Source organism: Lolium perenne, chromosome 3 (assembly GCF_019359855.2).
Source record: "Lolium perenne isolate Kyuss_39 chromosome 3, Kyuss_2.0, whole genome shotgun sequence".
NCBI classification, from domain to species: domain Eukaryota; kingdom Viridiplantae; phylum Streptophyta; class Magnoliopsida; order Poales; family Poaceae; genus Lolium; species Lolium perenne.
This window is the reverse complement of record NC_067246.2, coordinates 106,010,101-106,023,212: the sequence shown is the minus strand read 5'-3', so window position 1 is coordinate 106,023,212 and position 13,112 is coordinate 106,010,101. Positions and strand designations below refer to the sequence as shown.

The window sequence follows — 13,112 nt, the reverse complement described above, 5'->3', positions numbered from 1 at the left end:
CAATCTCTTTACTTTGTTTTTGTGTTGCTTAGTTTTATTTACTACTTTGTTTGCGGCACTAAATCAAAATACAAAAAATTAGTTGCTAGTTTTACTTTATTTACTATCTTGTTTTCTATATCAAAAACACAAAAAATTAGTTACTTGTTTTACTTAATATCATGCATGTTTTTATTTCACTAGTTAAGCATAATGGAAAACAACAAAAATATGAGAGATCTTTATGAACTTTATCTTGAATTAGGACATGATGTGTTTGAAGAGAGAATTAAAAAAACCCATGGAACTTTATATGCATGCTAATGGGAATGTTATTAATATGAATGCTTTGAACACTATTGTTGCTAATGCTATGGAAAATTCTAAGCTTGGGGAAGCTGGCTTTGATGAGCATGATCTTTTTAGTCCCCCAAGCATTGAGGAGAAAATTTTCTTTTATGATTACAATATGCCTCCTATATATGATGATAGCCACTTTGTTGAATTTGCTCCCACTACAACTAATAAAATTGATTATGCTTATGTGGAGAGTAATAATTTTATGCATGAGACTCATGATAAGAATGCTTTATGTGATAGTTATATTGTTGAGTTTGCTCATGATACTACTGGAAATTATTATGAGAGAGGAAAATATGGTTGTATAAATTTTCATGTTACTAAAATACCTCTCTATATGCTGAAATTTTTGAAGTTACACTTGTTTTGTCTTCCTATGCTATTCACTTTGTTCTTCATTGACTTGTTTATTTACAAGATTCCTTTTCATAGGAAGCATGTTAGGTTTAAATTTGTTTTGAATTTGCCTCTTGATGCTCTCTTTTCTTCAAATACTATTTCTTGCGAGTGCATCATTAAAACTGCTGAGCCCATCTTAATGGCTATAAAGAAAGAACTTCTTGGGAGATAACCCATGTGTTTATTCTACTACAGTACTTTGTTTTTATTTTGTGTCTTGGAAGTAGTTTACTACTGTAGCAACCTCTCCTTATCTTAGTTTAGTGTTTTGTTGTGCCAAGTAAAGTCGTTGATAGAAAAGTTCATACTAGATTTGGATTACTGCGCAGAAATAGATTTCTTTGCTGTCACGAATCTGGGCTGTTTTCTCTGTAGGTAACTCATAAAATTATGCCAATTTACGTGAGTGATCCTCAGATATGTACGCAACTTTTATTAAATTTGAGCATTTTCATTTGAGCAAGTCTGGTGCCTCGATAAAATTCGTCAATACGAACTGTTATGTTTTGATAGATTCTGCCTTTTATTTCGCATTGCCTGTTTTGTTATGTTCGATGGATATTTCGATTCCATTGACTTTCAGTAGCTTTGTGCAATGTCCAGAAGTATTAAGAATGATTATGTCACCTCTGAACATGTATATTTTGATTGTGCACTAACCCTCTAATGAGTTGCTCTAAGTTTGGTGTGGAGGAAGTTTTCAAGGATCAAGAGAGGGAGATGATACAACATGATCAAGGAAAGTGAAAGCTCTAAGCTTGGGGATGCCCCGGTGGTTCACCCCTGCATATATCAAGAAGACTCAAGCGTCTAAGCTTGGGGATGCCCAAGGCATCCCCTTCTTCATCGACAACATTATCAGGTTCCTCCCCTGAAACTATATTTTTATTCCATCACATCTTATGTGCTTTTCTTGGAGCGTCGGTTTGTTTTTGTTTTTTGTTTTGTTTGAATAAAATGGATCCTAGCATTCACTTTGTGGGAGAGAGACACGCTCCGCTGTAGCATATGGACAAGTATGTCCTTAGGCTCTACTCATAGTATTCATGGCGAAGTTTCTTCTTTGTTAAATTGTTATATGGTTGGAATTGGAAAATGATACATGTAGTAAATTGCTAAAATGTTTTGGGTAATGTGATACTTGGCAATTGTTGTGCTCATGTTTAAGCTCTTGCATCATATACTTTGCACCCATTAATGAAGAAATACATAGAGCATGCTAAAATTTGGTTTGCATATTTGGTCTCTCTAAGGTCTAGATAATTTCTAGTATTGAGTTTGAACAACAAGGAAGACGGTGTAGAGTCTTATAATGTTTACAATATGTTTTTTATGTGAGTTTTGCTGCACCGCTTCATCCTTGTGTTTGTTTCAAATAGCCTTGCTAGCCTAAACCTTGTATCGAGAGGGAATACTTCTCATGCATCCAAATACTTGAGCCAACCACTATGCCATTTGTATCCACCATACCTACCTACTACATGGTATTTCTCCGCCATTTCAAAGTAAATTGCTTGAGTGCTACCTTTAAATTTCCATTCTCCACCTTTACAATATATAGCTCATGGGATAAATAGCTTAAAAACTATTATGGTATTGAATATGTACTTATGCACTTTATCTCTTATTAAGTTGCTCGTTGTGCGATAACCATGTTCACTGGGGACGCCATCAACTACTCTTTGTTGAATATCATGTGAGTTGCTATGCATGTTCGTCTTGTCTGAAGTAAGAGCGATCTACCACCTTATGGTTAGAGCATGCATATTGTTAGAGAAGAACATTGGGCCGCTAACTAAAGCCATGATCCATGGTGGAAGTTTCAGTTTTGGACAAATATCCTCAATCTCATATGAGAAAATTAATTGTTGCTACATGCTTATGCATAAAAGAGGAGTCCATTATCTGTTGTCTATGTTGTCCCGGTATCGATGTCTAAGTTGAGAATAATCAATAGCGAGAAATCCGATGCGAGCTTTCTCCTTAGACCTTTGTACAGGTGGCATAGAGGTACCCCTTTGTGACACTTGGTTAAAACATGTGCATTGCGATGATCCCGGTAGTCCAAGCTAATTAGGACAAGGTGCGGGCACTATTAGTATACTATGCATGAGGCTTGCAACTTGTAAGATATAATTTACATGATACATATGCTTTATTACTACCGTTGACAAAAAATGTTTCTTGTTTTCAAAATCAAAGCTCTAGCACAAATATAGCAATCGATGCTTTCCTCTTTGAAGAACCATTCTTCTAATTTTATTGTTGAGTCAGTTCACCTATTTCTCTCCACCTCAAGAAGCAAACACTTGTGTGAACTGTGCATTGATTCCTACATACTTGCATATTGCACTTATTATATTACTCTATGTTGACAATATCCATGAGATATACATGTTACAAGTTGAAAGCAACCGCTGAAACTTTATCTTCCTTTGTGTTGCTTCAATGCTTCTACTATGAATTATTGCTTTATGAGTTAACTCTTATGCAAGACTTATTGATGCTTGTCTTGAAGTACTATTCATGAAAAGTCTTTGCTATATGATTCACTTGTTTACTCATGTCATATACATTGTTTTGATCGCTGCATTCACTACATATGCTTTACAAATAGTATGATCAAGGTTATGATGGCATGTCACTCCAGAAATTATCTTGTTTATCGTTTACCTGCTCGGGACGAGCAGGAACTAAGCTTGGGGATGCTGATACGTCTCCGACGTATCGATAATTTCTTAGGTTCCATGCCACATTATTGATGATATCTACATGTTTTATGCACACTTTATGTCATATTCGTGCATTTTCTGGAACTAACCTATTAACAAGATGCCGAAGTGCCAGTTGCTGTTTTCTGATGTTTTTGGTTTCAGAAATCCTAGTAACGAAATATTCTCGGAATTGGACGAAATCAACGCCCAGGGTCCTATTTTGCCACGAAGCCCCAGAAGACCGAAGAGGAGACGAAGTGGGGCCACGAGGTGGCCAGACTATAGGGCGGCGCGGCCCAAGCCCTGGCCGCGCCGACCTATAGTGTGGGCCCCTCGTGACGCCCCTTGACCTGCCCTTCCGCCTACAAATAGCCTTCGTCGCGAAACCCCCAGTACCGAGAGCCACGATACGGAAAACCTTCCAGAGACGCCGCCGCCGCCAATCCCATCTCGGGGATTCAGAGATCGCCTCCCGCACTGCCGGAGAGGGGAATCATCTCCCGGAGGACTCTACGCCGCCATGGTCGCCTCCGGAGTGATGTGTGAGTATTCTACCCCTGGACTATGGGTCCATAGCAGTAGCTAGATGGTTGTCTTCTCCCCATTGTGCTTAATTGTCGGGTCTTGTGAGCTGCCGAACATGATCAAGATCATCTATCTGTAATTCTATATGTTGCGTTTGTTGGGATCCGATAAATAGAGAATACTATGTTATGTTGATTATCAATTTATATCTATGCGTTGTTTATGATCTTGCATGCTTTCCGTTACTAGTAGATGCTCTGGCCAAGTAGATGGTTGTAACTCCAAGAGGGAGTATTTATGCTCGATAGTGGGTTCATGTCTCCGTAAATCTGGGGAAGTGACAGAAATCTCTAAGATTATGGATGTGCTGTTGCCACTAGGGATAAAACATTGGTGCTATGTTCGAGGATGTAGTTACTGATTACATTACGCGCAATACTTAATGCAATTGTCTGTTGTTAGCAACTTAATACTGGAAGGGGTTCGGATGATAACCTGAAGGTGGACTTTTTAGGCATAGATGCATGCTGGATAGCGGTCTATGTACTTTGTCGTAATGCCCAATTAAATCTCACTATACTCATCATAATATGTATGTGCATGGTCATGCCCTCTTTATTTGTCAATTGCCCAACTGTAATTTGTTCACCCAACATGCTGTTTATCTTATGGGAGAGACACCTCTAGTGAACTGTGGACCCCGGTCCAATTCTCTATACTGAAATACAATCTACGGCAATACTGTTTTACTGTTTTCTGCAAACAATCATCATCCACACTATACATCTAATCCTTTGTTACAGCAAGCCGGTGAGATTGACAACCTCGCTGTTTCGTTGGGGCAAAGTACTTGGTTTGTGTTGTGCAGGTTCCACGTTGGCGCCGGAATCCCTGGTGTTGCGCCGCACTACATCTCGCCGCCATCAACCTTCAACGTGCTTCTTGGCTCCTACTGGTTCGATAAACCTTGGTTTCATACTTAGGGAAAACTTGCCGCTGTACGCATCACACCTTCCTCTTGGGGTTCCCAACGGACGCGTGCTGTACGCGTATCAGTACTCATCTACGAAATCACCGGCAACGCCATATGCGAGCATCCTAATCGCTGCCGTGCATTTCTGGTACGAAGAGAGGCCTACCTTGCCAATTGCATCCACTTTTGCGCAGAAGTAGTCGTCGTAGAGCTTGACGCCGTCCATTATCCGGCGGAACAACGGCCTGGACATCCGAAAACGCCGGCGAAACATGGTCGGCGTGAACAATGCCTTGGGTTGGAAGTAGTCGGTGAAGATCTGGTCGTGGCCGCGTTCTCTTTTGCGGTCCAAGGCGGCCGCGCGCCCCGGCAAGGACCCCCGGTGCACGGGGATCTGCGAGACAATGTGCTCGTGGATGATCAGCGCAGCATCCGTGAAAAATTCGTCGTCGGAGTCCTCATCGGACGACGTGTCGATGAAGTTCTTGAAGAAGTAGTCGTCGTCGTTGTCCACCATGATCTACAGATGAAAAGGGACAAATTTTAGATCGTCCATTTCATCGAACACCTCCCAGGCGGAGGCCATCCAATGCGTCCGTAGGGACCTGCAGGCAATGGCCGTCCCGGCCGACTTGCGGTCTGGAAATACGGTGCACGAGAGCTCACCTCCGGCGGCAACGGCGCAGCTGCTAACGGCGGGAGGTCTCGCGACGGTGAGAGGACAACAGCGTCGGGGACGGCAACGGCGTCCTCCGACTCTGCTACGAAGCGGCGAAAGCAGCGCGGGGCCACGACCTATGATTCCGCCCCGCTTGCCGGCGTCTCGACGACGGTGGCCGGCGTCGACGCCGCTCACAAATCGCCGGTCCTTGGCTGGCGGCGGAGCGGCGGGAGATGTGTGCGAGGGGTTTGTGTTTTGGGAGACAGACAGGCGGGCCAGGGGCGGACAAGGGGAGGACGCGAGCGGCCAGCTTTCGGCGTCCGCGGTCACGCAAACTCGTCCCAGATTTGAGGCGGGTTTGGGTCGTCCCGAACGCCGCGACCATCCGTTTTAGGGATGGGTTCAAATGCTGGGCCGCGTTTTTGTCCGGCTTAACCCATCCGGACGCGCGGGCGTGGTTTGGATCGTCCCGTTGGAGATGCCCTAACTCGCGTGAGAACAAAAGGTTGTCATCCGCGGAGTCTAATTTGGCCCACGCAAACTATTTCTCACGCATAAACAAGCAAACAGCCAGCGCCCAGCCATGCATGCATGTGATCCACTGTTCGAGAAGCAAACAAATTGCACATCGGAAGGAAAAAAAAAACAAGCAAAGTGATGATTGAAAGTATTCTTTTCTGCCACCTCGCGTGCACACACGTACAAGCAGGCTCGCCGGCGTTAACAAAAGGCTTCCGACGCCGGGGACCGCCGGGATTAACCACCACGCGCAGGCACGCCGGCCGTCGCCCACGGCTCCACGGCGGTGCCGTGAGCTGAGCCGCTCCGGCTCCGGCGAGGGCGTTGATGAGGAGCACGCGTTTCACGTTGGACCCATCCATCCCATCTCCCCACCCCCGGCACGTCTTTTCTCGCTTTCCGTTTTGTCATCACGCCCCTCCTCACATCAGATGCCGCACGCTAATCGCCCCGTTACGCCTACCGCAGAAGCTACCCGCGCGGACACATCACGAAAACGCGGGGCCACCGCGTCAGCGGAACCAACCCAGGCGGGTCAGGCGCGGGTTCCGGTTTGGGTTTAGCACAAAAACGTGTCAGGCGGGCTCGCGCGCTCACGTTTTCCTTAACTAGGGTTCACGTTTCCCACCACCACCCCGGCACGCCCAAGGCCTTTCTCTCTACTCTCTACCCGCGCGGCACGGTGGGACCACCCTGGTGCGTGCGGGCCCACACGTCAGCGTCGTGCGGGCATGAACACGCGGGTGCGTGAACGCTCCGGGGGTCTCCTTCGTACGACCTCGGGGGGCGCACGGGTCACGTGGCGTCACGAGCCTCCCCTGATCCTGAACTCCCTCCCGTGCCCCGTCCCGTCCGATCAACGCCGGGGACACGTGGCGACCACGTGCTCACGCGCCAAGCCTGAGCGAGCGAGTACTTTGTACGGCCTTGCCCGCCCGCGGCCGGCTCCTGGCTCCAGCCGAGCCGAGCCGGCGCCAGCCGGGCCCGTGAGTTCACGTGAAGACCTCGTTCGTTTAGCCTCTAGCAGTTGAAGTAGCGTAGGGTCCACCGGCGCTTGGAGTGTGTTTATACTGGCCTCTCCTCATCTTCTGTAATCTCTACGCACAGTGTGCTGGAAAGGACTTGGGGCTTATCCGGTGGGCACGAATCGACAAGCGTTTCTCGTCATCACCTAGCTAAACGTGGGGTTCAGCAACAACACTTGGCGTACCATCCAGATTCCAGACAAGTTCTACCACTCCATACTCATGTGCTGCGTGTGGATTTCCTCGGGCACATGATCTCGACATTTTCTAACTTAACAAGAAATGCGTGTACATACAGATACTGCCTTGAGGGATTCTACTTAGTTATAATCCACAATATGATATTTCACTTCTCCATCTATCTGACCCGTAATACTTTTTTTTGACCAAGAACTGTAGGGCAAAACTATTTACAAACAAGGAGGAGAAAAAGAAAAATTACAACAAAGAGTCAATCCATGATTTGAAAGAAGCAGAGTGTTTATCCTTGACTCTATGCACATGCAAAGAGGCTTCATGCATAAACTGTGCCTTCCATGATCCGAAAGAAGGTCTAATATGCTCAAAGATTTTACTGTTCCTTTGTTTCCAAATATGCCAGCATGCCAGAATAACCACTTCTGCAAAGAAAGGTTTAGCAAACTCTTTCCTGGCTTGAAAAAACACGCCCTCAATGGTGTCACCTTGTGGCCAATCCACTTGTAGATAGGTCCATATTCATCTGCTGAAATTACAGTCAAAAAAAATGGATCCAATCTTCTGTTTGGTTAGAGTGGCACATAACACATGTATAATCATTAGTGACATGCCAGTTCCTTCTTCTCAACATATCTCTTGTATTCAGTCTATCACTTATCAGCAGCCAAGCAAAAACCTTTATCCTTAGGACCACCTTACTCTTCCATCTGACCCGTAATACTTGTCGCTGAATCGGATATATATGTACACATTTCACTGTATCTATTCACTCGTTTCATGCAAAAAGGTTTTATTAGTCAAAGGGAGAGTATTTTTCTTTCCATGACATAAAAGACGCCTACATTTGGAAAGAAAATGATTGCGCAAGCCCGTGCACACACACACTAGAATAGACAAGTCACAAACAACCTATATAAGAGCCTCTTCGGTCCAAAGGATTATGCTAGGATTTCAATTCACGGAAATTTATCCTTTAGAGGCCATTTAGTTCAAAGGAATAAATTTCTCAAGAAAATAGTATAGATTGTGTTTCTACACTGCAATTTCAAAGAAGTTTTAACAAGAGGATGGACCTCTTGCAAAATTTTCCATATATTTATGACAACTATGGCATGCATTGGCCTCTTTGCAGAAAATATTTTGTTTAAGACCCTCAGACCATATGTCACATTGTTTAATGCATAACATATCATAAAATCGACACCCCTCAGATAATATGTCAAAAGATTTAATAGATAACGTATCATAAAACCGACACCCTCAGATAATATGTCAAAAGATTTAATAGATAACGTATCATAAAACCGACGCAACCCTAACATATGTTCCCCTTATATCTCCGCTTCACACGATGTTGCTTACGAGCATTCGTGAGTCCTTCCATTACCCCCACACCCCTCTGTGGTTTATGGTGCTCTCCATCGCCGACGACGCCTCCTCCAATCGAAGATGCCGCCTCATCGAAATACCGGCACCCGCAACCACCGGAACTTCTTTCGTTACCATCTTTCCGTATCCTTCCGTCGCCGCCGTCGCCGACGCTCCACCAAACCCGCACCGGGAAACATCTAACCACGCAAGGACGACCACCGGTGCCGAACCTTTACTCGGCATGAGGAATTCCAAGTTTGTCACCGCTCACGGAAGAATTATCTCATCGGTGAAGGGTGCTCATTGCCCGCATCCAAACGTGGAAGAAAACCAAGCTCGTGTGGTTTTGTGCTAAACCAGGTAAGATTTTTTCCTCAAACATCCATGGCAATTTATAATTACTGCATCATAAGAACTAATTTGACTTGGCGACATCCTTCATCTCCAATTTAATTTAGATATGAGTTATGAAAATGTTTGATCGGAAGGTGGTAATTACACTAGAGATCAGTGGAGTAGTATATCATAGCAAAGTGCGGTTATTTTGTTGATACTAATCGTGATCCACCTCGATCCCAACCGGCCGCACCTCGGCTATTTTCTCGCTCCCTCCGTCAGAACAGAAAGCGGTAAACCCCTCGGCTAGGCTCGAGCCGACGGGGCAAAGCCATCCCGCGGCGGTCGGCTCGGCTCGGCTGGGATCCTCCAAGTAGAAAAGGGGAGCAGCCCTGGTTTTCCCACAGCAGCACAGCAGCAGCAGGGTCGCCTCCCCCTCCCGAAATCCGCTCGGGCGCCACACAAAAACCACCGTGGAATCCCTCTTCCCTCCCCCTACGCGCACGCCGCGCCCCGAGACCCGCGCGGGCCCCATCCCCCCCGAAGCAAGGAAGGAGAGGGGCGAGGCGAGGGAGAGGACCGCGCCCGCCTCCCCGCCATCTCGCACCTCGGCTCCGCGCGCGCGGGGGAAGATCCGGGCTTCGCCGTCGCGGCCGGGGCTCGGATTCGGCGCCACAGCTCCGGGGGTGCCGCCCGCACTGGATTTCGCGTCCCCGCTGCCGATTCGGGCCCGGGAGCCCCCCTCCGGTGAGCCATCCCTCCCTCCCTCTCCCCCTGTTTCCGAATTTTTCCCACCGCCACGGACACAGTACCTCCCCGAGCGTACGGCGCATCTTGTCGCGTCCCGCGGGTTAGGCGGAACGGTGAGGCGATTTGCCGTGCTGGCGGTGGTGGAGGGTTACTGTTTAGGCTGGATTCTAGCGGTGGCCGCGATCGGGCACGAGCCTGCATATGGCTCTGTCGTTGTGCGCGGTTACTTGCCATGGAGAGGGGAATGTGAAGTCCAGTGTAGGAGTCATGCGTCCTCGGGCGACTAAAATAACGGGATACGTATCTCATCTTCTGGGTGCTGCTGATTTTAACGTCAAACGTTTTTGTGCGCTCTGAATGGGTCATCACGTGATTCCATGATTTTCCTCGTTCACATGTGCGTACACGCACCATTTATTAGTTTCCTGTTGTTACTGATTTAGAGCGTCGTCCCTCACTCCCTCACAGGTTAGACAAGGTATATATATCTATGTATGCTTGGTTAATTCTGTTGAGCACTGAATTATGTACACCCAGCACTTGCACACTGTATTAGTTTCCTATTATTACCGAGATAGAGCGTCTCCCCTCACTCCCTGGCAGATCAGACAGTATATGTCTATGCATGGCAGGTTAATTCTGTTAATCAGTGAATTAGAAGAATGCCGCTGTTAACTGTGAAGCACCAACTACCAGGCGTTTACGCAGTTTTTACTTCTGCTTGGGATGCAGATCAGTGAGTGTTTACCTTGAATGGTGGATGTTTTGTTCCAAGTTCATCCCTGTATTCATAAGCGCAGTACAAATTAATTGCCCATGTACCTCTGAACTGTCATTCTGAATAGTTTGGTAGCAACTGTTGAAACAAAACATTGATGAATTCAGTGCCTTTTGATCTGATCTATGCTGTTCCGAGCAGGTCCTATGGTAGTGAAGATGGAGGTCGAGGAGGATGGCGCCAACGGAGGAGGAACTGGTGCGGCATGGACCGAGGAGGACCGGACCGTCAGCACCAATGTGCTCGGGAGGGACGCGTTTGCCTACCTGACAAAAGGAGGCGGTGCCATATCCGAGGGCCTCGTCGCTACGTCCTTACCTGTGGACTTGCAAAACAAGCTGCAGGAGCTCATCGAGTCGGACCACCCTGGTCCTAGCTGGAACTACGCCATCTTCTGGCAGCTTTCGCGCACAAAGTCCGGTGACCTCGTCCTTGGGTGGGGGGATGGCTCGTGCCGTGAGCCTCATGACGGTGAGGTGGGGGCTGCTGCTTCACCGGGCAATGATGACGCCAGGCAGCGGATGCGGAAGCGCGTGCTGCAGCGGCTGCACATAGCGTTTGGTGGCGCTGATGAGGAGGATTATGCCCCAGGCATTGATCAGGTGACGGATACGGAGATGTTCTTCCTGGCGTCTATGTACTTTGCATTTCCGCGCCGTGCCGGTGGCCCTGGTCAGGTATTTGCAGCAGGCGTCCCTCTCTGGGTTCCAAATTCGGAGCGCAACGTGTTCCCAGCCAACTACTGTTACCGGGGGTACCTTGCAAGCATGGCAGGATTTAAGACTATCTTGTTACTGCCGTTTGAGACTGGAGTGCTCGAGCTGGGTTCTATGCAGCATGTAGCTGAGAATGCTGAGACTCTCCAGACCATAAAGTCTGTGTTTGCGGGGACAAGTGGCAATAAGGATGCAGTTCAGAGCCGTGAAGGAAATGGTCATATTGAGAGGTCACCTGGTTTGGCAAAGATTTTTGGCAAGGATTTGAACCTTGGTCGGTCTTCAGCTGGGCCAGTGGTTGGGGTACCAAAGGTAGATGAAAGGCCATGGGAACAGAGGTCTGCTGGTGGAGGGACCTCGCTGCTTCCCAATGTCCAGAAAGGGCTGCAGAATTTCACTTGGAGTCAGGCCCGGGGCCTGAATTCTCATCAGCAGAAGTTCGGCAATGGTATACTGGTAGTGAGTAATGAAGCTACACACTGCAACAATGGAACTGCGGACAGCTCCACTACTACTCAATTTCAGCTTCACAAAGCACCCCAGCTCCAGAAATTACCATTGCTTCAGAAACCGCCACAGCTAGTGAAACCACTGCAGATGGTCAGCCAGCATCAGATGCAGCCACAGGTGCCTAGACAAATAGATTTTAGTGCAGGCACCAGTTCCAAGTCTAGTGCCCTGATTACAAGAACAGCTGTTTTTGATGGAGATAGTACCGAGGTGAATGGTTTCTGTAAAGAGGAAGGGACAACACCTGTGATAGAGGACCGACGACCAAGGAAGAGAGGAAGAAAGCCTGCAAATGGGAGAGAGGAGCCACTGAATCATGTCGAGGCTGAGCGCCAAAGGAGGGAGAAGCTGAACCAGCGATTTTACGCATTGAGAGCTGTTGTGCCCAACATCTCAAAAATGGACAAGGCCTCCCTGCTGGGTGATGCAATAGCATATATCACTGATCTTCAGAAGAAGCTCAAAGATATGGAAGCAGAGAGAGATCGATTTGTCGAGTCCGGTATGGTGCCCACTAGACCGGACGTGGACATCCAGGTAGTGCAAGACGAGGTTCTTGTCCGAGTAATGTCCCCAGTCGACAAGCATCCGCTAAAGAAAGTGTTTGAAGCGTTTGATGAGGCGGAAGTCTGCGTAGGTGAGTCAAAACTCACAGGCAACAACGGAACGGTAGTCCATTCTTTTATCATCAAGTGCCCTGGCTCTGAACAGCAAACGAGGGAGAAAGTGATTGCTGCAATGTCTCGTGCAATGCAATGAGCTAAGCCTAGAATCGGTTGAGGGGAGTGTCTGTGCGGTAGAGGTGGGTTACTCTGCTGGTCGCATACAAAGCGTCAGCCCTTTGACACCTTCCAGTCTGTTGATAGAAGTTGTAGGTCTGAGACAGCAAGCTGAGATTTCTGACTTAGCAATGCAAGAAAAGCACAAGTTAAACCGCCATTGTTGTAACGGTAGGTTCTTGTGGCCCTTAGTTTTGATGTTTCATTGGAAAGATACCGTTCTCCTAGTGTATGGCTTAATTATTGCGGAACATAAAAGGTACATTTCGCATGGATGAGTTAGAAATTTATATTTAGCAGTTTTTTTTAATTCCCTTTTGCTCCTTGAATGAGGCAGCGATTGCTCTTTGTTTATGTACACACCCTGGATCATTAGGCTGTTCGGTTTTGGTAGGTTTTATCAAATTTGGCTACAGATTGCAGATTGGTTTGATTCCATTTTTGCCAGGAGGCTGGGTAACTAATCTGTCCACCTGAATTTTTGCAGGGCAATTGCATAACTTATGAAACTAAGCTGTG

The 13,112-nt window shown here is 47.1% G+C and overlaps 1 protein-coding gene across 1 annotated transcript; it reads left to right on the top strand.

The window, feature by feature from the left end:
- The first annotated feature begins 9,473 nt into the window (after nucleotides 1-9,473).
- LOC127342082 (transcription factor MTB1) lies at nucleotides 9,474-12,903 on the top strand. The gene is made up of 2 exons (XM_051368016.2): nucleotides 9,474-9,807; nucleotides 10,730-12,903. The coding sequence occupies exon 2, from the start codon at nucleotides 10,735-10,737 to the stop codon at nucleotides 12,571-12,573; it is 1,839 nt and encodes a 612-aa protein (XP_051223976.1). The 5' UTR covers nucleotides 9,474-9,807; nucleotides 10,730-10,734; the 3' UTR covers nucleotides 12,574-12,903.
- The last annotated feature ends 209 nt before the right edge of the window (nucleotides 12,904-13,112 follow it).